We start from the raw sequence: 24,674 nt of genomic DNA, 5'->3' as shown, positions 1-24,674 counted from the left end.
TGTGGGTGACAACATCTCATTGATGAGAGGGAGGCAGTCCTGTGGGTGACAACATCTCATTAATGAGAGGGAGGCAGTCCTGTGGGTGACAACATCTCATTAATGAGAGGGAGGCAGTCCTGTGGGTGACAACATCTCATTAATGAGAGGGAGGCAGTCCTGTGGGTGACAACATCTCATTAATGAGAGGGAGGCAGTCCTGTGGGTGACAACATCTCATTAATGAGAGGGAGGCAGTCCTGTGGGTGACAACATCTCATTAATGAGAGGGAGGCAGTCCTGTGGGTGACAACATCTCATTAATGAGAGGGAGGCAGTCCTGTGGGTGACAACATCTCATTAATGAGAGGGAGGCAGTCCTGTGGGTGACAACATCTCATTAATGAGAGGGAGGCAGTCCTGTGGGTGACAACATCTCATTAATGAGAGGGAGGCAGTCCTGTGGGTGACAACATCTCATTAATGAGAGGGAGGCAGTCCTGTGGGTGACAACATCTCATTGATGAGAGGGAGGCAGTCCTGTGGGTGACAACATCTCATTAATGAGAGGGAGGCAGTCCTGTGGGTGACAACATCTCATTAATGAGAGGGAGGCAGTCCTGTGGGTGACAACATCTCATTAATGAGAGGGAGGCAGTCCTGTGGGTGACAACATCTCATTAATGAGAGGGAGGCAGTCCTGTGGGTGACAACATCTCATTGATGAGAGGGAGGCAGTCCTGTGGGTGACAACATCTCATTAATGAGAGGGAGGCAGTCCTGTGGGTGACAACATCTCATTAATGAGAGGGAGGCAGTCCTGTGGGTGACAACATCTCATTAATGAGGTTGGCAGTTCTGTGGGTGAAAACAGCTCATTAATGAGGTCGGCAGTCCTGTGGGTGACAACATCTCGGTAATGAGGTCGGCAGTCCTGTGGGTGAAACATCTCGGTAATGAGGTCGGCAGTCCTGTGGGTGACAACATCTCATTAATGAGAGGGAGGCAGTCCTGTGGGTGGCAACAGCTCATTAATGAGAGGGAGGCAGTCCTGTGGGTGACAACATCTCATTAATGAGAGGGAGGCAGTCCTGTGGGTGACAACATCTCATTAATGAGAGGGTGGCAGTCCTGTGGGTGACAACATCTCATTAATGAGAGGGAGGCAGTCCTGTGGGTGACAACATCTCATTAATGAGAGGGAGGCAGTCCTGTGGGTGACAACATCTCATTAATGAGAGGGTGGCAGTCCTGTGGGTGACAACATCTCATTAATGAGGTCGGCAGTCCTGTGGGTGACAACATCTCGGTAATGAGGTCAGCAGTCCTGTGGGTGACAACATCTCATTAATGAGAGGGAGGCAGTCCTGTGGGTGACAACATCTCATTGATGAGAGGGAGGCAGTCCTGTGGGTGACAACATCTCATTAATGAGAGGGAGGCAGTCCTGTGGGTGACAACATCTCATTAATGAGAGGGAGGCAGTCCTGTGGGTGACAACATCTCATTAATGAGAGGGAGGCAGTCCTGTGGGTGACAACATCTCATTAATGAGAGGGAGGCAGTCCTGTGGGTGACAACATCTCATTAATGAGAGGGAGGCAGTCCTGTGGGTGACAACATCTCATTAATGAGAGGGAGGCAGTCCTGTGGGTGACAACATCTCATTAATGAGAGGGAGGCAGTCCTGTGGGTGACAACATCTCATTAATGAGAGGGAGGCAGTCCTGTGGGTGACAACAGCTCATTAATGAGAGGGAGGCAGTCCTGTGGGTGACAACATCTCATTAATGAGAGGGAGGCAGTCCTGTGGGTGACAACATCTCATTAATGAGGTCGGCAGTTCTGTGGGTGAAAACAGCTCATTAATGAGGTCAGCAGTCCTGTGGGTGACAACATCTCGGTAATGAGGTCGGCAGTCCTGTGGGTGAAACAAATCGGTAATGAGGTCGGCAGTCCTGTGGGTGACAACATCTCATTAATGAGAGGGAGGCAGTCCTGTGGGTGACAACAGCTCATTAATGAGAGGTCAGCAGTCCTGTGGGTGAAACAGCTCATTGATGAGAGGGAGGCAGTCCTGTGGGTGACAACATCTCATTAATGAGAGGGAGGCAGTCCTGTGGGTGACAACATCTCATTAATGAGAGGGAGGCAGTCCTGTGGGTGACAACATCTCATTAATGAGAGGGAGGCAGTCCTGTGGGTGACAACAGCTCATTAATGAGAGGGAGGCAGTCCTGTGGGTGACAACATCTCATTAATGAGAGGGAGGCAGTCCTGTGGGTGACAACATCTCATTAATGAGAGGGAGGCAGTCCTGTGGGTGACAACATCTCGGTAATGAGAGGGAGGCAGTCCTGTGGGTGACAACATCTCGGTAATGAGGTCGGCAGTCCTGTGGGTGACAACATCTCATTAATGAGAGGGAGGCAGTCCTGTGGGTGACATCTCATTAATGAGAGGGAGGCAGTCCTGTGGGTGACAACATCTCATTAATGAGAGGGTGGCAGTCCTGTGGGTGACAACATCTCATTAATGAGGTTGGCAGTCCTGTGGGTGACAACATCTAATTAATGAGAGGGAGGCAGTCCTGTGGGTGACAACATCTCATTAATGAGAGGGAGGCAGTCCTGTGGGTGACAACATCTCATTAATGAGAGGGAGGCAGTCCTGTGGGTGACAACATCTCATTAATGAGGTCGGCAGTCCTGTGGGTGACAACATCTCATTAATGAGAGGGAGGCAGTCCTGTGGGTGGCAACAGCTCATTAATGAGAGGGAGGCAGTCCTGTGGGTGACAACATCTCATTAATGAGAGGGAGGCAGTCCTGTGGGTGACAACATCTCATTAATGAGAGGGTGGCAGTCCTGTGGGTGACAACATCTCATTAATGAGAGGGAGGCAGTCCTGTGGGTGACAACATCTCATTAATGAGAGGGAGGCAGTCCTGTGGGTGACAACATCTCATTAATGAGAGGGTGGCAGTCCTGTGGGTGACAACATCTCATTAATGAGGTCGGCAGTCCTGTGGGTGACAACATCTCGGTAATGAGGTCAGCAGTCCTGTGGGTGACAACATCTCATTAATGAGAGGGAGGCAGTCCTGTGGGTGACAACATCTCATTGATGAGAGGGAGGCAGTCCTGTGGGTGACAACATCTCATTAATGAGAGGGAGGCAGTCCTGTGGGTGACAACATCTCATTAATGAGAGGGAGGCAGTCCTGTGGGTGACAACATCTCATTAATGAGAGGGAGGCAGTCCTGTGGGTGACAACATCTCATTAATGAGAGGGAGGCAGTCCTGTGGGTGACAACATCTCATTAATGAGAGGGAGGCAGTCCTGTGGGTGACAACATCTCATTAATGAGAGGGAGGCAGTCCTGTGGGTGACAACATCTCATTAATGAGAGGGAGGCAGTCCTGTGGGTGACAACATCTCATTAATGAGAGGGAGGCAGTCCTGTGGGTGACAACAGCTCATTAATGAGAGGGAGGCAGTCCTGTGGGTGACAACATCTCATTAATGAGAGGGAGGCAGTCCTGTGGGTGACAACATCTCATTAATGAGGTCGGCAGTTCTGTGGGTGAAAACAGCTCATTAATGAGGTCAGCAGTCCTGTGGGTGACAACATCTCGGTAATGAGGTCGGCAGTCCTGTGGGTGAAACATATCGGTAATGAGGTCGGCAGTCCTGTGGGTGACAACATCTCATTAATGAGAGGGAGGCAGTCCTGTGGGTGACAACAGCTCATTAATGAGAGGTCAGCAGTCCTGTGGGTGAAACAGCTCATTGATGAGAGGGAGGCAGTCCTGTGGGTGACAACATCTCATTAATGAGAGGGAGGCAGTCCTGTGGGTGACAACATCTCATTAATGAGAGGGAGGCAGTCCTGTGGGTGACAACATCTCATTAATGAGAGGGAGGCAGTCCTGTGGGTGACAACAGCTCATTAATGAGAGGGAGGCAGTCCTGTGGGTGACAACATCTCATTAATGAGAGGGAGGCAGTCCTGTGGGTGACAACATCTCATTAATGAGAGGGAGGCAGTCCTGTGGGTGACAACATCTCGGTAATGAGAGGGAGGCAGTCCTGTGGGTGACAACATCTCGGTAATGAGGTCGGCAGTCCTGTGGGTGACAACATCTCATTAATGAGAGGGAGGCAGTCCTGTGGGTGACATCTCATTAATGAGAGGGAGGCAGTCCTGTGGGTGACAACATCTCATTAATGAGAGGGTGGCAGTCCTGTGGGTGACAACATCTCATTAATGAGGTTGGCAGTCCTGTGGGTGACAACATCTCATTAATGAGAGGGAGGCAGTCCTGTGGGTGACAACATCTCATTAATGAGAGGGAGGCAGTCCTGTGGGTGACAACATCTCATTAATGAGAGGGAGGCAGTCCTGTGGGTGACAACATCTCATTAATGAGGTCGGCAGTCCTGTGGGTGACAACATCTCATTAATGAGAGGGAGGCAGTCCTGTGGGTGGCAACAGCTCATTAATGAGAGGGAGGCAGTCCTGTGGGTGACAACATCTCATTAATGAGAGGGAGGCAGTCCTGTGGGTGACAACATCTCATTAATGAGAGGGTGGCAGTCCTGTGGGTGACAACATCTCATTAATGAGAGGGAGGCAGTCCTGTGGGTGACAACATCTCATTAATGAGAGGGAGGCAGTCCTGTGGGTGACAACATCTCATTAATGAGAGGGTGGCAGTCCTGTGGGTGACAACATCTCATTAATGAGGTCGGCAGTCCTGTGGGTGACAACATCTCGGTAATGAGGTCAGCAGTCCTGTGGGTGACAACATCTCATTAATGAGAGGGAGGCAGTCCTGTGGGTGACAACATCTCATTGATGAGAGGGAGGCAGTCCTGTGGGTGACAACATCTCATTAATGAGAGGGAGGCAGTCCTGTGGGTGACAACATCTCATTAATGAGAGGGAGGCAGTCCTGTGGGTGACAACATCTCATTAATGAGAGGGAGGCAGTCCTGTGGGTGACAACATCTCATTAATGAGAGGGAGGCAGTCCTGTGGGTGACAACATCTCATTAATGAGAGGGAGGCAGTCCTGTGGGTGACAACATCTCATTAATGAGAGGGAGGCAGTCCTGTGGGTGACAACATCTCATTAATGAGAGGGAGGCAGTCCTGTGGGTGACAACATCTCATTAATGAGAGGGAGGCAGTCCTGTGGGTGACAACATCTCATTAATGAGAGGGAGGCAGTCCTGTGGGTGACAACAGCTCATTAATGAGAGGGAGGCAGTCCTGTGGGTGACAACATCTCATTAATGAGAGGGAGGCAGTCCTGTGGGTGACAACATCTCATTAATGAGGTCGGCAGTTCTGTGGGTGAAAACAGCTCATTAATGAGGTCAGCAGTCCTGTGGGTGACAACATCTCGGTAATGAGGTCGGCAGTCCTGTGGGTGAAACATCTCGGTAATGAGGTCGGCAGTCCTGTGGGTGACAACATCTCATTAATGAGAGGGAGGCAGTCCTGTGGGTGACAACATCTCATTAATGAGAGGTCGGCAGTCCTGTGGGTGACAACATCTCGGTAATGAGAGGGAGGCAGTCCTGTGGGTGACAACATCTCGGTAATGAGGTCGGCAGTTCTGTGGGTGAAAACAGCTCATTGATGAGAGGTCAGCAGTCCTGTGGGTGAAAACAGCTCATTAATGAGAGGTCGGCAGTCCTGTGGGTGAAACAGCTCATTAATGAGAGGTCGGCAGTCCTGTGGGTGACAACATCCCGGTAATGAGGTCGGCAGTTCTGTGGGTGACAACATCTCATTAATGAGAGGTCGGCAGTCCTGTGGGTGACAACATCTCGGTAATGAGGTCGGCAGTCCTGTGGGTGACAACATCTCATTAATGAGAGGGAGGCAGTCCTGTGGGTGACATCTCATTAATGAGAGGGAGGCAGTCCTGTGGGTGACAACATCTCATTAATGAGAGGGAGGCAGTCCTGTGGGTGACAACATCTCATTAATGAGAGGTCGGCAGTCCTGTGGGTGACAACATCTCGGTAATGAGAGGGAGGCAGTCCTGTGGGTGACAACATCTCGGTAATGAGGTTGGCAGTTCTGTGGGTGAAAACAGCTCATTGATGAGAGGTCAGCAGTCCTGTGGGTGAAAACAGCTCATTAATGAGAGGTCGGCAGTCCTGTGGGTGAAACAGCTCATTAATGAGAGGTCGGCAGTCCTGTGGGTGAAACAGCTCGGTGATGAGAGGTCGGCAGTCCTGTGGGTGACAACAGCTCGGTGATGAGAGGTCGGCAGTCCTGTGGGTGACAACATCTCATTAATGAGAGGTCGGCAGTCCTGTGGGTGACAACATCTCGGTAATGAGAGGGAGGCAGTCCTGTGGGTGACAACATCTCGGTAATGAGGTCGGCAGTTCTGTGGGTGAAAACAGCTCATTGATGAGAGGTCAGCAGTCCTGTGGGTGAAAACAGCTCATTAATGAGAGGTCGGCAGTCCTGTGGGTGAAACAGCTCATTAATGAGAGGTCGGCAGTCCTGTGGGTGACAACATCCCGGTAATGAGGTCGGCAGTTCTGTGGGTGACAACATCTCATTAATGAGAGGTCGGCAGTCCTGTGGGTGACAACATCTCGGTAATGAGGTCGGCAGTCCTGTGGGTGACAACATCTCATTAATGAGAGGGAGGCAGTCCTGTGGGTGACATCTCATTAATGAGAGGGAGGCAGTCCTGTGGGTGACAACATCTCATTAATGAGAGGGAGGCAGTCCTGTGGGTGACAACATCTCATTAATGAGAGGTCGGCAGTCCTGTGGGTGACAACATCTCGGTAATGAGAGGGAGGCAGTCCTGTGGGTGACAACATCTCGGTAATGAGGTTGGCAGTTCTGTGGGTGAAAACAGCTCATTGATGAGAGGTCAGCAGTCCTGTGGGTGAAAACAGCTCATTAATGAGAGGTCGGCAGTCCTGTGGGTGAAACAGCTCATTAATGAGAGGTCGGCAGTCCTGTGTGTGAAAACAGCTCATTAATGAGAGGTTGGCAGTCCTGTGGGTGAAACAGCTCGGTGATGAGAGGTCGGCAGTCCTGTGGGTGACAACAGCTCGGTGATGAGAGGTCGGCAGTCCTGTGGGTGACAACAGCTCATTGATGAGAGGCTGGACAGTCCTGTGGGTGACAACAGCTTGGTGATGAGAGGTCCAAGGAGAATTGCAAGAATCGTGCAAGCGGATGAGGTGGGACCGCTCGCCACGGAGGTTGCTCGAACTTCCGTTCGTGCGCTCAACGTAGCGGTGGCCCACCTCCGGGCACTTCATGCAGACGACCTTCTGACAGGCGTCTGCAAGGTGGCCATGTTCACCACACTTACGGCACAGCTTGGGCTGGTCCTGGTAGTGAACATGGCCCCTGTTCTCTCCGAGGACTATGGTGGATGGGATGGCTTTCAACCCACCATAGCCCCCAAGGTCCCCCCTTTGCTGGACAGTGACCCTCCAGGCCCCTGTCCAGATCCCATCGAGGTCTTTTACCTGGATCAGGGGACCCTTCACGTTGCAGTTCCTGCCCAGCCATACTGCAACGTCCTCCGGCTGTACGGTTTCATTGTACATACGGACAATAACGGTTTTAATGCTATTATCCGTCAGCTTGGTCACCTCAAACATCGCTGTGAGGGACCCCTGGGTGTTCAGGGCGTTCTGGAGTTTCCCCCAGAACTCCCTCAGGAAGCTGGCGTTGGCAAAGCTGACATCGATTAAATGTGGTTAATGTAGGGCTCATTAAATGTGGTTAATGTAGGGCTCATTAAATGTGGTTAATGTAGGGCTCATTAAATGTGGTTAATGTAGGGCTCATTAAATGTGGTTAATGTAGGGCTCATTAAATGTGGTTAATGTAGGGCTCATTAAATGTGGTTAATGTAGGGCTCATTAAATGTGGTTAATGTAGGGTTCATTAAATGTGGTTAATGTAGGGCTCATTAAATGTGGTTAATGTAGGGCTCATTAAATGTGGTTAATGTAGGGCTCATTAAATGTGGAAACTACCAGGTTATTTATTATCCTATAATACAGGGGAAATATTCAACTTTAATGCACATACAGGTTGATTCACAAGACACCAATCAAGTAACTTACATATATTGTATCTTCATTAGGCCTAATGGCATTTTATGAAGTTAGTTATAGTGACTGAGTAAGTCTACAAAAGAGAGGCTATTTTTATTGGTCACGTTATTTTCGTTGACGATGTCTTGAAGTCAAGTGGTTCAATATTGAAATGCATTTTTCTGTACCACACAGGACAACCACAGGACAACCAGGAAAAAGCGACGGTCGGTGGAACTCTGGCACCACCAAGTGGACAATTGCTTCAGTTCGTTTGCGGCAGCAATGCTACCAGATATACTTGATACAAGATTAAATGTTACGTCAACATTATTATCTCCAAATTGCCCCCCCCCCCACACACAAACACACACGTAATAAATTATTATTCCAATTTGGCTGTTGATCTGGTTTTAACTTAACAACTCTTTCTCTCATTTCTGATTGGAGGGCGGACGACCACGTGTTCTTAGAACCTACAAATGTGTTACATTGTAACAGTCAAACGTGGTCATTCCTGGCGTTGATCAACTCTCCCTCCAAGTCACCATTTATTGAAAGCATTCTATTTTTTATGGAAAACAAAAAGCATACAGAGCTCATTGTGACGTAAACATATTCGAATTTAACGTGTCGGAGAACGGCCACTTCGTCCCGAAACCATTGTGGGTATCGCTTCTCGGCCTTTTGGCTAAGATCACGTGCATTGTCCTTGACAGTGCTGCGCTTGATCAGAGAAGCGATCGCAGGCCGGAGGGCGCCCGGGAGATTGTGCTAATTACTTTTGTTTAAAATCATTATTGTTGTATTGTTTCACTATTATTTTTGTCCTGGGTTAGGTGGTGGGTCTGGTGGTGGACTACAGGTGCACCAGCACCTGTAGGGTGAGTTTGAAGGCCCTCTGGTCCTTTTCTTTCTTATTTAATTTAAATTTCAGTTTCCCCTTGTTTGTCCTGTTTAGTACCTATCCTCCCCCTTGTATCCTACCCTCCCCCCTTCAATTATTTCCTACTGTTTTGAGTTTTGTGTTGCCTGCTAGCCGGAGGGGCTTTCTGGCTTGTTGGAACGCTAGCCTCCTGGCCCTTTAGGCGTGGCAGGCATTGCATTGTTGTGTGTTTGTCTGACCGTATTCTCCCATCCACCTTGTACTTGCTAGTTCACCCCCTAAATTGCCTTTTGTCTCTGTTTCTTGTCTTGTGTTGTCAACTGGGGGACCTTTGGCCTGCCGGCTTGCTAGCTGGTTGGCTTGGCCTGGCCTACTGGTGAGGCTTGCTAGCTGGTTGGCTTGGCCTGGCCTACTGGTGAGGCTTGCTAGCTGGTTGGCTTGGCCTGGCCTACTGGTGAGGCTTGCTAGCTGGTTAGCTTGGCCTGGCCTGCTGGTGAGGCCTGCTAGCTCTCTCGGCCCTCAAGTTTGGCAGGTGTTGTGTTGGTCAGTGTTCCTTTTGTTATCCCCTTAATTCCCCTTACCTAAATTTGTTTGTTTGTTAGTTCGCCCCACCCCCCTCCCCCCGTTTTTGTTTGTTTTGTTCATTATTGTCCTTCCCCTTCGTGCCTTTCCCCTCCGGGGAAAATTTATTTAAAAAAATTACACACAAAAAAAAAATAAAAAAAATCCCTCCTTGTGTCCCTTCCCATTGTTGATAAGATTAGTTTGGTGCTGTGCTAGATAGTTTGTTGTGTGTCCCGTGGTACTGGTAGGCCCTGTTCAGCACAGTCTGGCTGAGCCTGCTAGTTCCTTGGCTGTTTTACACCCCTTCCCCTCCCTTTCCCCTTCCCTTCCCCCTCCCCTCTCACTGGTGTTGGGCTGTAAAGGGAGTGGGCCTCCATCATGTCAGCAGCACAGGCTGGCATGAGGAGGCACCATGCAGTGCGCCTCCTTCTAAAGGAGAGGGGAGGAAAAATAATGGAGCTATCCAGATTGGATTTCTCCAGAAAATTCCTCCAGAAAGAGCTCGGCTTTCATCCCGCGCAGGTAAACTGCATCTTAGCCCTCCCCTATAGGAAGGGCTTCGATGTCAGTTTTGCCAACGCCAGCTTCCTGAGGGAGTTCTGGGGGAAACTCCAGAACGCCCTGAACACCCAGGGGTCCCTCACAGCGATGTTTGAGGTGACCAAGCTGACGGATAATAGCATTAAAACCGTTATTGTCCGTATGTACAATGAAACCGTACAGCCGGAGGACGTTGCAGTATGGCTGGGCAGGTACTGCAACGTGAAGGGTCCCCTGATCCAGGTAAAAGACCTCGATGGGATCTGGACAGGGGCCTGGAGGGTCACTGTCCAGCAAAGGGAGGACCCTGGGGGCTATGGTGGGTTGAAAGCCATCCCATCCACCATAGTCCTCGGAGAGAACAGGGGCCATGTTCACTACCAGGACCAGCCCAAGCTGTGCCGTAAGTGTGGTGAACATGGCCACCTTGCAGACGCCTGTCAGAAGGTCGTCTGCATGAAGTGCCGGGAGGTGGGCCACCGCTACGAGGAGTGCACGAACGGAAGGTCGTGCAACCTCTGTGGCGAGCGGTCCCACCTCATCCGCGACTGCCCCTCCTCCTGGGCCAACAGGGCCAAGGCTGGAAGGAGGGAGTGGGCGGCCGCGGACCGGGCTTTCGAGCGCCAGAGGGCTGGAACGGCAGTTGCCGAGGTGGTAGTGGAGGAGCCGGTGGTGGAGGAGGAGGCAGTAGTGGAGCCGGCAGTGGTGGTAGAGGAGACAGTGGTGGAGCCGGTGGTGGTGGCTGTAGTGGAGGGCGCGGAAGGTGCAGTGGGGGAAGAAGTGGGAGGAGAGGACAAAACCCTCCCCACCCCAACCCCCCTGCCCCAGACTAATGTGACCCCTGAAGGAGAAAGGGCCGAGAAAGACGGCTCCGGAGAGATGTTTAGCGAAAGCTCCCCAAGTGGGTCAGACATCATAGGGTCGGTGTCGGAAAGCACCATGGAGACTGTGTCAGAAGGTACGGGAGAGGAGGGGGAGAGTAAGGAACACCTCCCCCTACGTAAAAGAAACGCTGAGGAGCTCTCTGACCCCGAACAGGGTGAGGAGAAAAAGGGAAAGGTGGAGTGGGAGAGCTCCCAGGGGGAGGAAGAACCCAGAACCTTCCCCTCCAACTCCCCCAATCAAGTCTCCTTTTTAAGTCCTGTTTTAACCTCCTCTCCCTTCCAAACCCCCTTACCCCGGAGGGAGAGAGAGAAAGTCCCTGAAGACTAACCCCCTTTTAACTTTTCAATGGCTTTTCTTCTAGCACTGTTTTTACTCACCCCTTTCATGGCTTTTAAAATCACCACTATAAACGTGAGGAGCGTAAAGACAGCAACAAGAGCACAGTCGGTTTTATCCTTTTTAGAAAGGTTTAACTCTGATGTGTTTTTACTACAGGAGTGTGGTCTACCCTTTTTATCCTCTTACAGGAAATGGGAGGATAAGTGGCGGCACGGGCCCTCCATTTGGAGTGGTTCCAATTTTAACAAGAACGACGGTGTTGCCATTTTAATCAAGACCCCACAGGTGGTGGTGAAGGGGAGCACAGTGGTGGTAGGTGGGCGTGCTCTTTTAGCCAACTGTACTTTTATGGGGAGGGATTTTAACGTGCTAAACGTGTATGGTTTTAACGATAAACATGACCGGTGTGCACTTTTAGAGGACCTGCAGTCCCACATGCTAGGGAGGGATCCTCTAGTGGTGGGTGGGGATTTTAATTGTGTTTTAAGCAGAGCAGACAGGAGAGGGGCAGGAGGGGATTTTAAGGTAGACAGGTCAAGTGTTTTATTGCAAGTGCTGTGCAGGGATTTTAAACTGACTGACTGTTTTAAAACCCTGCATCCAAGAGAGGAGGGCTTCACCTGGACCAGTGGTGATGGCACCAGAGCCTCTCGCATTGATTATCTGTTTACCCGGGACTGTCCCCCAACTGATGCTAGAATAACCCCTGCTTTCTTTTCAGACCACGTAATGCTGACGTGCACCCTTTCACTATCTTCGGGTGTGACTGTGGGAAGAGGGCCCTGGAAACTGAACTGCTCCCTTCTAGAAGATGATAGAGTAGTTAGTCAGTACAGAGAGCAGTTCAGCCAGTGGCAGACGCTACAGGACTTCTTTGACACGCGAGCACAGTGGTGGGAAATGGTGAAGGAAAGGACAAGGACCTTCTTTAGAGAGATAGGAAAGGAAAAAAGCAGAGAAAAAGATAGACGCATGGTGGGACTGCAAAAGCGACTGGAAAGGTATTTTAACCTATGCCAACAGGGCCTTGATTTTAACCAAGAAATTAAAGAAGTAAAGAAGGAAATGGCACTTTTAGCAGAACAGAGAAGCAAGGGGGTTATTTTAAGAAGCAAGGAAAGGGAATTAGAAGAGGGGGAGAAGTGCACTAGGTACTTTTTTAAGAAAATAATTAGTAAGGGTAGGATTATGACAGGATTGAGAAACAAGGACGGGGTTTTAAAAACAGACACAGAGGGAATAAAGGAAGTGGTCGAGGACTTTTATGGGGAACTGTTTGGGGTAAAAGATGTGTGCGAGGGAACAATGGGGGACCTTTTAACATACATCGACAAGACCTTACCCAATACAGACGACCTGAAAAAAGACCTGACGAGGACAGAAATCGACCAAGGACTGAAACGTTTTAAGAGGGGTAAATCACCGGGGGAGGACGGCCTCCCTTTGGAGTTTTATCTGACCTTTTGGGATGTTTTAGCCGACGAACTTCTGACTGTTTTTACTGACTTCGAACACCTCGACAGACTACCCGACAGTTTTAGAGTGGGGATCGTGACTCTTTTACATAAGAAAAACGACAGGACGGACCTGAAAAACTGGAGACCGATTACCCTTTTAAACTTTGATTGTAAACTTTTTACCAAGGTTTTAACACTCAGAATGTCTTCTGTTTTAGGGGAGGTGATCCACCCGGACCAAACCTGTGCCGTGCCCGGAAGGAAGATCACGGACAGCCTGATACTGATCCGAGATGCCATCTGTTATGCGAGAGACAGAAACATGCGGCTTGTAGTCCTAAATTTAGATTTTGAAAAAGCCTTTGATCGGGTCTCGCACCAGTACCTCTTTAAGGTACTGCAAAAAATGGGTTTCCCGGACAGGTTCTTAGCTTGGGTGGGACTGCTGTACGGGGACATCACCAGCAAAATCCTTGTAAATGGGCATCTGTCAAAAGCAGTGGGAGTACACTGCGGCGTCCGTCAGGGCTGTCCGTTATCTCCCCTTCTGTTCGTGGCCTGTATTGAACCACTGGCACAGGTCTTGAGAAGGGACCAAGGGATCAGTGGGGTGGGTATCCCGGGGAGTGGGGGGATGACCGCCAAGTGCGTCTTTTACATGGACGACGTCAACATTTTATGTACCGACCTTTTATCCGTCGACAGGACTCTGGACAGGACTGACTGGTACGGACGAGCCTCTGGGGCGAGACTGAACAGAGACAAGACAGAGGCCCAATTCTTCGGACCGTGGGCAGACCCAGACTTGACCAGACTACCTCTGACAGTTAAACTGACGGACATAAGGGTACTGGGGGTAAAGTTTGACCGGGGGGGAGGAGGGAGCGGTAACTGGAGCGGAATCCTGGGGACGGTAAGACAGAGACTGGGTTTTTGGGGACTACGACAGCTGACTTTTGAGGGCAAGGTTTTAATCATTAAAGCTGTGATTTTACCTGTGCTTTTATTAATCAGTTCTGTTTTTATCCCCCCTCGAAGGAGCATTTTAGACCTGGAGCGGACGCTGTTTTACTTCCTGTGGGGATGCAAGTGGGAGAGGCTGAGGAGGGAGGTGGTCAAGAGGCCCAGGTCCAAGGGGGGGAAAGGCTTGCCTGACCTCTACTTGTTCCTGGGCAGCCGCTACACAGCGTTACATCTGACTCTTGCCACCTCCCCGGTCAACAACAAGACCCAGGCCCTCGCACGGTTCTGGCTGGGATCTTACCTCAGGACTCTGAGGCTGATCCCAGTCGACCTGCGAGCCCCAGTCTCTTTCCTGCTACCCCCGCACTACGTCCAGCTCCAGAAGTTTTTAAGACATTTTAAACTGGAAAAAGAAACAGTCACGGTTTTAACAAAACACCGCTCTCTTCTCTCTCTTGTGCAGGATCGGGAACCAGTGTGTCCAGTGCGCGGGCTCGCTATAGGTGAGCCCACAACGGTTTGGCGCAACGTGGCCCATCCTGCTCTCCTGAATCGGCATCGGGACCTGTCCTGGATGGTCGCCCACGAGATCCTCCCGGTCAGGGCCGTTATGCACTCACGGGGCATGGCGAGGACATCCGCGTGCCCCCGACCAGGCTGCGGCCAAGAAGAGTCGGTGAGGCACATGCTCTGGGAGTGCAGAGCCGCCAGGGACCTGTGGAAGGAAGCAGGCCCCCTGATCACCTCGTGTCTGCCAGCAGGGGAGGACCTAACACCTCAGCTCGTGCTGTATGGGGTGGGCCGAAGGCCCATTCCATCGAAGGCCTTCACCAAGCTCTGGCCCACCCTCACGTGCCTGAAGGAAGCACTGTGGTCCTCCCGTAACCTGCTGGTAGCGAAAAACGTAGAGACCACCCCCCAGGCAGTGGCCATGGTAGCCACGGAAGCCCTGGGGTGGTACGGAAGGAAGGGGGCCTCGACCCCAGGCGAAGGGTCCCCCACAACACCCTAGGTCCCGGCGGCCACGGCCTGACAGCGCTGCGGCGCCTAGGGCGATGCGCCTAGGGGAGGGATCTCCTCTGGGCCCCGAAGGACGGGACGATGATCTATTCAGAAGAGCAGGATGAGGTGAGCTTGATAAAGACTCACCCCCCCTCCTGTACAAGGGACTGAAGACAGCCTTTTAACAAAGTGACTTTTTAACATGGTTTTTCATGTCTTAAAAATGTTTTACCTTTGTTAGATCATTAGTACACATTTTAAATGGCTTTTACAGATTTGATGTTTTTACAAGGAAAGTACTTTTATCCATGGTTGTTTTCATTGGTTTTAACAACATGTACTTTTTAACAAATTTAAATGTAACTTTCAAATGCTGTGTTTTATGCTTTGTTGCCGTTTTTATGTGTATCAATGATGTAAAAAATGTATGAGCTGTTTTTAAAGGAAATGCATCAATAAAACTTTTCCAAAAGAAAAAAATCTGTTCTTATCAGTTTAATATCTGATACGTCCCCTATCTGGGGACCATATATTAAATTGATTTTTGGAATAGGGAGATGGAATAGGGGCTTGCTCCGTCCACTCCACGCATCGACCTGGTATTGCAGTACCTCCAGGAACGGTGCACCCCCTTTCATTGTAAAGAGAAATCACACAGAGTTGCTTCGTTGATCTATATTGTATCTTCACATTGAGCAACTTCATTTCAATGTCAGTGATGGCTAGATAGTGCTGGTCAAATCAAATCGGTCACCGTTTTACTGACTACGATAGCTGTTATAATCAAATATTTTTTTCGTCACACGGGATACTTACTTGCAAACTTTCCTCAACAGTGCAAATATACACACAGAGCTAAGTAATAAAGTAGTTAAAACATTAATATACACACAGAGCTAAGTAATAAAGTAGTTAAAACATTAATATACACACAGAGCTAAGTAATAAAGTAGTTAAAACATTAACTATTGAACCTGACTGGTGTCAGGAAGAATCACCCTCTGCCTCAAATGACACCCCTGAATGGGAACAGCTGATAGACATTGCTGATAGAGTAATAGGCTCTGTCATAAACAGAGGCCCATATGCGCACTGTAAGAAAAGTATTTCCTCATTGTTGCTAGAGTAATAGGCTCTGTCATAACCAGAGGCCCATATATGCACTGTAAGAAAAGTATTTCCTGTTGTAAGATATGTCATCACCCTCTCTGCTCTGAGGGAATGGGAGGAGCAGCGGATCGGGTGCAGAGAATCAAAAGGTATATAAAGAGACATTTGCCATTACTTTGGCGCTGACTTCTTGAATTCTGAATTCATTTAGACAACCATTTGACTTCGGGTAAATTGACACCTGACTCAAATTACTTAAAAGATTCTAACTTGTTGGATCTGAGAAGTGACTCTCCGATATACCGTTTAACTATCGAACAGCTGTTTTGTCGCTTTGCGCCAGGTACGTGGGTGCTGATGCAAATATATCCAGAGAGTTCTCTGTAGGCTCTCGATTGAGCTCAGCATCTCGACCTCGTTGCGAGCCACTGACACTGCGGTAGTTCAACGGGGTTGAGAGGCACTCTAGTCCTTAAGGTTATCCCTTGCTTTCTCTTATGGATGTCTGAATTGACCCTGTGGTTTTGCGCCAGGTACGTGGATGCTGATGCAAATATATCCAGAAGAGTTCTCTGTAGCCTCTCGATTGAGCTCAGTATCGCGACCTCGTTGCGGACACAGACTTTTTGGTATTCCATTTGGGGCAGGGAATCACCAGCGGGTTCTCCCATCCGAGCCAAACTTGAATCTCTCGATTTAGTAAAGCACCGACTCCAATTCAACCTCTCAGCCAGTAGAGGGGAGTCGCTACCTATCTAAATTCTTAACAGAACTCTGACCGAGTGAAACTCTGCTCCTGATCTCGTGGGTCTCCTCGTCATCTCTCAAATGTAATTAAATAACTATTCTAAGTATTTAAATATAGAGATAAGTGTTATCATTGTACCAGGCATTTTATAAGAGCATTAAGTCATTTGCATGTTTTTGATTAACGCTGTGTGTGACCGAGTAACAAATTGTGTATTTTGAAGTGTGTTTGATTGTAAAAGACAAAAAACAGAGTGTTTTCAAAAATAAACGGTAGTCTTATTTTGTCTCGAGTAAAACGCCCTCCCAAGACAGTTAACGGCACGGGAGATAACAACTCTGACACTCCCCGCTACCGGGACACTGGAAACGGGGATCAATGGTCTATGACAGAATGAGTTACCATTAAAAGACAAGGAGGAAGGTGTGTCCAGTAGTGATTCATTTAATTGTCTTATCGATCTATCTAAGTTTTATTTTCCAAGCGATACATAGCCGACGGGCAGAGTAGTGAGACTAAGTTGACTAAAGGTCTTCACACTTTAAACTAGATACATCACAGAGGGGAAACACTCAACCACAGGGAAATCATATAGAGACTGGTAGGACTAGTGCTTAATAACAACTCAAGGACCAATTAGTGGTGAAGCAAAGAGTCTAGAGGATAAAGGTGAGGTTCACACATCCCATTTAGAGCTAGACCGTTGAGAGTGACAAGGCAAAAGACCTCTCTACGCAGACAACTCTTCGATATAGAAAGAGAGGCAGGGCTACGCGAGCGGTCCAGGTTATACCGAGATAACCTGAAGTATCTATAGTGCCCTGTCCAATCCATCCCTGGACGCTAACCACCTCTAGCACCCCGCTGCCGGCCAATGGGCGGGGCTGAAGGTTTCTTATCACGACAGATCTATACTCGCTTTATCATCTAGACTCCCTTTATCATCTTTGATCTAGACTCCCTTTATCATCTATGATCTTGACTCCCTTTATCATCTATGATCTAGACTCCCTTTATCATCCAGACTCCATTTATCATCTAGACTCCCTTTATCATCTAGACTCCCTTTATCATCTAGACTCCCTTTATCATCTAGACTCCCTTTATCATCTAGATTCCCTTTATCATCTAGACTCCCTTTATAATCTTTGATCTAGACTCCCTTTATAATATTTTATCTAGACTCCCTTTATCATCTATGATCTAGACTCCCTTTATCATCTATGATCTAGACTCCCTTTATCATCTAGACTCCATTTATCATCTAGACTCCCTTTATCATCTAGACTCCCTTTATCATCTAGACTCCCTTTATCATCTATGATCTAGACTCCCTTTATCATCTAGACTCCCTTGATTATCTAGACTCCCTTGATTATCTAGACTCCCTTTATCATCTAGCCACCTCTACACTCTAACCACTAGGCTACCCTGCCGCCTCTACACTCTAACCACTAGGATACCCTGCCGCCTCTACACTCTAACCACTAGGCTACCCTGCCTCCTCTACACTCTAACCACTAGGCTACCCTGCCAGCTCTACGCTCTAACCACTAGGCTACCCTGCCAGCTCTACGCTCTAACCACTAGGCTACCCTGTCTCCTCTACACTCTAACCACTAGGCTACCCTGCCGCCTCTACACTCTAACCACTAGGCTACCCTGCCACCTCTACACTCTAACCACTAGGATACCCTGCCGCCTCTACACTCTAACCACTAGGCTACCCTGCCTCCTCTACACTCTAACCACTAGGCTACCCTGCCAGCTCTACTCTCTAACCACTAGGCTACCCTGCCACCTCTACACTCTAACCACTAGGCTACCCTGCCTCCTCTACACTCTAACCACTAGACTACCCTGCCGCCTCTACACTCTAACCACTAGGCTGCCCTGCCCCCTCCACACTCTAACCACTAGGCTACCCTGCCTCCTCTACACTCTAACCACTAGGCTACCCTGCCGCCTCTACACTCTAACCACTAGGCTACCCTGCCGCCTCTACACTCTAACCACTAGGCTACCCTGCCGTCTCTACACTCTAACCACTAGGCTACCTTGCCGCCTCTACACTCTAACCACTAGGCTACCCTGCCGCCTCTACGCTCTAACCACTAGGCTACCCTGCCGCCTCTACACTCTAACCACTAGGCTACCCTGCCGCCCCTACGCTCTAACCACTAGGCTACCCTGCCTCCTCTACACTCTAACCACTAGGCTACCCTGCCTCCTCTACACTCTAACCACTAGGCTACCCTGCCGCCTCTACACTCTAACCACAAGGCTACCCTGCCACCTCTACACTCTAACCACTAGGCTACCCTGCCACCGCTACACTCTAACCACTAGGCTACCCTGCTGCCTCCACGCTCTAACCACTAGGCTACCCTGCCGCCTCTACACTCTAACCACTAGGCTACCCTGCCACCTCTACACTCTAACCACTAGGCTACCCTGCCGCCTCTACACTCTAACCACTAGGCTACCCTGCCACCTCTACACTCTAACCACTAGGCTACCCTGCCGCCTCTACACTCTAACCACTAGGCTACCCTGCCGCCTCTACACTCTAACCACTAGGCTACCCTGCCGCCTCTACGCCTCTACCTTGGCAACAAGCCTTGCCGTGCCTCAACATAATATAACGTACTGACACCTGAGCTTCTGATCCTGGCGTTACCTTGGCAACGCTCAGGAAGCGCTCCAGTCATGTATTTAAAGCTTTTCAGTGCTGGTGTTGTTTTTACGGCTTGTTTTTACGTTGCAGTATGGCTGGGCAGGTACTGCAACGTGAAGGGTCCCCTGATCCAGGTAAAAGACCTCGATGGGATCTGGACAGGGGCCTGGAGGGTCACTGTCCCGCAAAGGGGGGACCTTGGGGGCTATGGTGGGTTGAAAGCCATCCCATCCACCATAGTCCTCGGAGAGAACAGGGGCCATGTTCACTACCAGGACCAGCCCAAGCTGTGCCGTAAGTGTGGTGAACATGGCCACCTTGCAGACGCCTGTCAGAAGGTCGTCTGCATGAAGTGCCGGGAGGTGGGCCACCGCTACGAGGAGTGGCGAGCGGTCCCACCTCATCCGCGACTGCCCCTCCTCCTGGGCCAACAGGGCCAAGGCTGGAAGGAGGGAGTGGGCGGCCGCGGACCGGGCTTTCGAGCGCCAGAGGGCTGGAACGGCAGTTGCCGAGGTGGTAGTGGAGGAGCCGGTGGTGGAGGAGGCAGTAGTGGAGCCGGTAGTGGTGGTAGAGGAGACAGTGGTGGAGCCGGTGGTGGTGGCTGTAGTGGAGGGCGCGGAAGGTGCAGTGGTGGAAGAAGTGGGAGGAGAGGACAAAACCCTCCCCACCCCAACCCCCCTGCCCCAGACTAATGTGACCCCAGAAGGAGAAAGTGCAGAGAAAGACGGCTCCGGAGAGATGTTCAGCGAAAGCTCCCCAAGTGGGTCAGACATCATAGGGTCGGTGTCGGAAAGCACCATGGAGACTGTGTCAGAAGGTACGGGAGAGGAGGGGGAGATTCTGAAGGACCACCTCCCCCTACGTAAAAGAAACGCTGAGGAGCTCTCTGACCCCGAACAGGGTGAGGAGAAAAAGGGAAAGGTGGAGTGGGAGAGCTCCCAGGGGGAGGAGGAACCCAGAACCTTCCCCTCCAACTCCCCCAATCAAGTCTCCTTTTTAAGTCCTGTTTTAACCTCCTCTCCCTTCCAAACCCCCTTACCCCGGAGGGAGAGAGAGAAAGTCCCTGAAGACTAACCCCCTTTTAACTTTTCAATGGCTTTTCTTCTAGCACTGTTTTTACTCACCCCTTTTATGGCTTTTAAAATCACCACTATAAACGTGAGGAGCGTAAAGACAGCAACAAGAGCACAGTCGGTTTTATCCTTTTTAGAAAGGTTTAACTCTGATGTGTTTTTACTACAGGAGTGTGGTCTACCCTTTTTATCCTCTTACAGGAAATGGGAGGATAAGTGGCGGCACGGGCCCTCCATTTGGAGTGGTTCCAATTTTAACAAGAACGACGGTGTTGCCATTTTAATCAAGACCCCACAGGTGGTGGTGAAGGGGAGCACAGTGGTGGTAGGTGGGCGTGCTCTTTTAGCCAACTGTACTTTTATGGGGAGGGATTTTAACATGCTAAACGTGTATGGTTTTAACGATAAACATGACCGGTGTGCACTTTTAGAGGACCTGCAGTCCCACATGCTAGGGAGGGATCCTCTAGTGGTGGGTGGGGATTTTAATTGCGTTTTAAGCAGAGCAGACAGGAGAGGGGCAGGAGGGGATTTTAAGGTAGACAGGTCAAGTGTTTTATTGCAAGGGCTGTGCAGGGATTTTAAACTGACTGACTGTTTTAAAACCCTGCATCCAAGAGAGGAGGGCTTCACCTGGACCAGTGGTGATGGCACCAGAGCCTCTCGCATTGATTATCTGTTTACCCGGGACTGTCCCCCAACTGATGCTAGAATAACCCCTGCTTTCTTCTCAGACCACGTAATGCTGACGTGCACCCTTTCACTATCTTCGGGTGTGACTGTGGGAAGAGGGCCCTGGAAACTGAACTGCTCCCTTCTAGAAGATGATAGAGTAGTTAGTCAGTACAGAGAGCAGTTCAGCCAGTGGCAGACGCTACAGGACTTCTTTGACACGCGAGCACAGTGGTGGGAAATGGTGAAGGAAAGGACAAGGACCTTCTTTAGAGAGATAGGAAAGGGAAAAAGCAGAGAAAAAGATAGACGCATGGTGGGACTGCAAAAGCGACTGGAAAGGTATTTTAACCTATGCCAACAGGGCCTTGATTTTAACCAAGAAATTAAAGAAGTAAAGAAGGAAATGGCACTTTTAGCAGAACAGAGAAGCAAGGGGGTTATTTTAAGAAGCAAGGAAAGGGAATTAGAAGAAGGGGAGAAGTGCACTAGGTACTTTTTTAAGAAAATAGTTAGTAAGGGTAGGATTATGACAGGATTGAGAAACAAGGACGGGGTTTTAAAAACAGATACAGAGGGAATAAAGGAAGTGGTCGAGGACTTTTATGGGGAACTGTTTGGGGTAAAAGATGTGTGCGAGGGAACAATGGGGGACCTTTTAACATACATCGACAAGACCTTACCCAATACAGACGACCTGAAAAAAGACCTGACGAGGACAGAAATCGACCAAGGACTGAAACGTTTTAAGAGGGGTAAATCACCGGGGGAGGACGGCCTCCCTTTGGAGTTTTATCTGACCTTTTGGGATGTTTTAGCCGACGAACTTCTGACTGTTTTTACTGACTTCGAACACCTCGACAGACTACCCGACAGTTTTAGAGTGGGGATCGTGACTCTTTTACACAAGAAAAACGACAGGACGGACCTGAAAAACTGGAGACCGATTACCCTTTTAAACTTTGATTGTAAACTTTTTACCAAGGTTTTAACACTCAGAATGTCTTCTGTTTTAGGGGAGGTGATCCACCCGGACCAAACCTGTGCTGTGCCCGGAAGGAAGATCACGGACAGCCTGATACTGATCCGAGATGCCATCTGTTATGCGAGAGACAGAAACATGCGGCTTGTAGTCCTAAATTTAGATTTTGAAAAAGCCTTTGATCGGGTCTCGCACCAGTACCTCTTTAAGGTACTGCAAAAAATGGGTTTCCCGGACAGGTTCTTAGCTTGGGTGGGACTGCTGTACGGGGACATCACCAGCAAAATCCTTGTAAATGGGCATCTGTCAAAAGCAGTGGGAGTACACTGCGGCGTCCGTCAGGGCTGTCCGTTATCTCCCCTTCTGTTCGTGGCCTGTATTGAACCACTGGCACAGGTCTTGAGAAGGGACCAAGGGATCAGTGGGGTGGGTATCCCGGGGAGTGGGGGGATGACCGCCAAGTGCGTCTTTTACATGGACGACGTCAACATTTTATGTACCGACCTTTTATCCGTCGACAGGACTCTGGACAGGACTGACTGGTACGGACGAGCCTCTGGGGCGAGACTGAACAGAGACAAGACAGAGGCCCAATTCTTCGGACCGTGGGCAGACCCAGACTTGACCAGACTACCTCTGACAGTTAAACTGACGGACATAAGGGTACTGGGGGTAAAGTTTGACCGGGGGGGAGGAGGGAGCGGTAACTGGAGTGGAATCCTGGGGACGGTAAGACAGAGACTGGGTTTTTGGGGACTACGACAGCTGACTTTTGAGGGCAAGGTTTTAATCATTAAAGCTGTGATTTTACCTGTGCTTTTATTAATCAGTTCTGTTTTTATCCCCCCTCGAAGGAGTATTTTAGACCTGGAGCGGATGCTTTTTTACTTCCTGTGGGGAGGCAAGTGGGAGAGGCTGAGGAGGGAGGTGGTCAAGAGGCCCAGGTCCAAGGGGGGGAAAGGCTTGCCTGACCTCTACTTGTTCCTGGGCAGCCGCTACACAGCGTTACATCTGACTCTTGCCACCTCCCCGGTCAACAACAAGACCCAGGCCCTCGCACGGTTCTGGCTGGGATCTTACCTCAGGACTCTGAGGCTGATCCCAGTCGACCTGCGAGCCCCAGTCTCTTTCCTGCTACCCCCGCACTACGTCCAGCTCCAGAAGTTTTTAAGACATTTTAAACTGGAAAAAGAAACAGTCACGGTTTTAACAAAACACCGCTCTCTTCTCTCTCTTGTGCAGGATCGGGAACCAGTGTGTCCAGTGCGCGGGCTCGCTATAGGTGAGCCCACAACGGTTTGGCGCAACGTGGCCCATCCTGCTCTCCTGAATCGGCATCGGGACCTGTCCTGGATGGTCGCCCACGAGATCCTCCCGGTCAGGGCCGTTATGCACTCACGGGGCATGGCGAGGACATCCGCGTGCCCCCGACCAGGCTGCGGCCAAGAAGAGTCGGTGAGGCACATGCTCTGGGAGTGCAGAGCCGCCAGGGACCTGTGGAAGGAAGCAGGCCCCCTGATCACCTCGTGTCTGCCAGCAGGGGAGGACCTAACACCTCAGCTCGTGCTGTATGGGGTGGGCCGAAGGCCCATTCCATCGAAGGCCTTCACCAAGCTCTGGCCCACCCTCACGTGCCTGAAGGAAGCACTGTGGTCCTCCCGTAACCTGCTGGTAGCGAAAAACGTAGAGACCACCCCCCAGGCAGTGGCCATGGTAGCCACGGAAGCCCTGGGGTGGTACGGAAGGAAGGGGGCCTCGACCCCAGGCGAAGGGTCCCCCACAACACCCTAGGTCCCGGCGGCCACGGCCTGACAGCGCTGCGGCGCCTAGGGCGATGCGCCTAGGGGAGGGATCTCCTCTGGGCCCCGAAGGACGGGACGATGATCTATTCAGAAGAGCAGGATGAGGTGAGCTTGATAAAGACTCACCCCCCTCCTGTACAAGGGACTGAAGACAGCCTTTTAACAAAGTGACTTTTTAACATGGTTTTTCATGTCTTAAAAATGTTTTACCTTTGTTAGATCATTAGTACACATTTTAAATGGCTTTTACAGATTTGATGTTTTTTACAAGGAAAGTACTTTTATCCATGGTTGTTTTCATTGGTTTTAACAACATGTACTTTTTAACAAATTTAAATGTAACTTTCAAATGCTGTGTTTTATGCTTTGTTGCCGTTTTTATGTGTATCAATGATGTAAAAAATGTATGAGCTGTTTTTAAAGGAAATGTATCAATAAAACTTTTCCAAAAGAAAAAATCTGTTCTTATCAGTTTAATATCTGATACGTCCCCTATCTGGGGACCATATATTAAATTGATTTTTGGAATAGGGAGATGGAATAGGGGCTTGCTCCGTCCACTCCACGCATCGACCTGGTATTGCAGTACCTCCAGGAACGGTGCACCCCCTTTCATTGTAAAGAGAAATCACACAGAGTTGCTTCGTTGATCTATATTGTATCTTCACATTGAGCAACTTCATTTCAATGTCAGTGATGGCTAGATAGTGCTGGTCAAATCAAATCGGTCACCGTTTTACTGACTACGATAGCTGTTATAATCAAATATTTTTTTCGTCACACGGGATACTTACTTGCAAACTTTCCTCAACAGTGCAAATATACACACAGAGCTAAGTAATAAAGTAGTTAAAACATTAATATACACACAGAGCTAAGTAATAAAGTAGTT

At 49.7% G+C, this 24,674-nt stretch overlaps 1 protein-coding gene and 2 pseudogenes across 4 annotated transcripts; all 3 read left to right on the top strand.

Annotated features, from left to right (window-relative positions):
- The first annotated feature begins 15,175 nt into the window (after window positions 1-15,175).
- On the top strand, window positions 15,176-15,351 carry LOC139395768 (U2 spliceosomal RNA; annotated as a pseudogene).
- Window positions 15,352-15,845: 494 nt separating this feature from the next.
- On the top strand, window positions 15,846-24,240 carry LOC139395765 (uncharacterized). Of its 4 annotated transcripts, XM_071143124.1 has the most exons (3): window positions 15,951-16,658; window positions 20,528-20,651; window positions 23,223-24,040. In XM_071143124.1, coding segments are annotated over exons 1-3 (675 nt in total). In that variant the 5' UTR covers window positions 15,951-16,656; the 3' UTR covers window positions 23,772-24,040. The 4 variants fall into 4 exon arrangements, 2 of the variants coding, with proteins under 2 accessions (XP_070999225.1, XP_070999224.1); XR_011630579.1 differs by lacking the exon at window positions 20,528-20,651 and having other exon boundaries at window positions 15,846-16,658; window positions 23,223-24,240; XR_011630580.1 differs by lacking the exon at window positions 15,951-16,658 and having other exon boundaries at window positions 20,216-20,655.
- On the top strand, window positions 24,219-24,393 carry LOC139395769 (U2 spliceosomal RNA; annotated as a pseudogene).
- Window positions 24,394-24,674: the final 281 nt, after the last annotated feature.

Source organism: Oncorhynchus clarkii, unplaced genomic scaffold (genome assembly GCF_045791955.1).
Source record: "Oncorhynchus clarkii lewisi isolate Uvic-CL-2024 unplaced genomic scaffold, UVic_Ocla_1.0 unplaced_contig_2541_pilon_pilon, whole genome shotgun sequence".
Taxonomy (NCBI): Eukaryota; Metazoa; Chordata; class Actinopteri; order Salmoniformes; family Salmonidae; genus Oncorhynchus; species Oncorhynchus clarkii.
This window is presented reverse-complemented; position numbering and strand designations above follow the sequence as displayed.

Coding starts and splice junctions, on each gene's coding strand:
- LOC139395765 (XM_071143123.1), top strand. CDS start 20,346: ATGGCTTTTCTTCTAGCACTGTTTTTACTCACCCCTTTTATGGCTTTT. Junction 20,652..23,222: donor TGAAGGGGAGCACAGTGGTG/GTAGGTGGGCGT, acceptor TCTCTTGTGCAG/GATCGGGAACCAGTGTGTCC.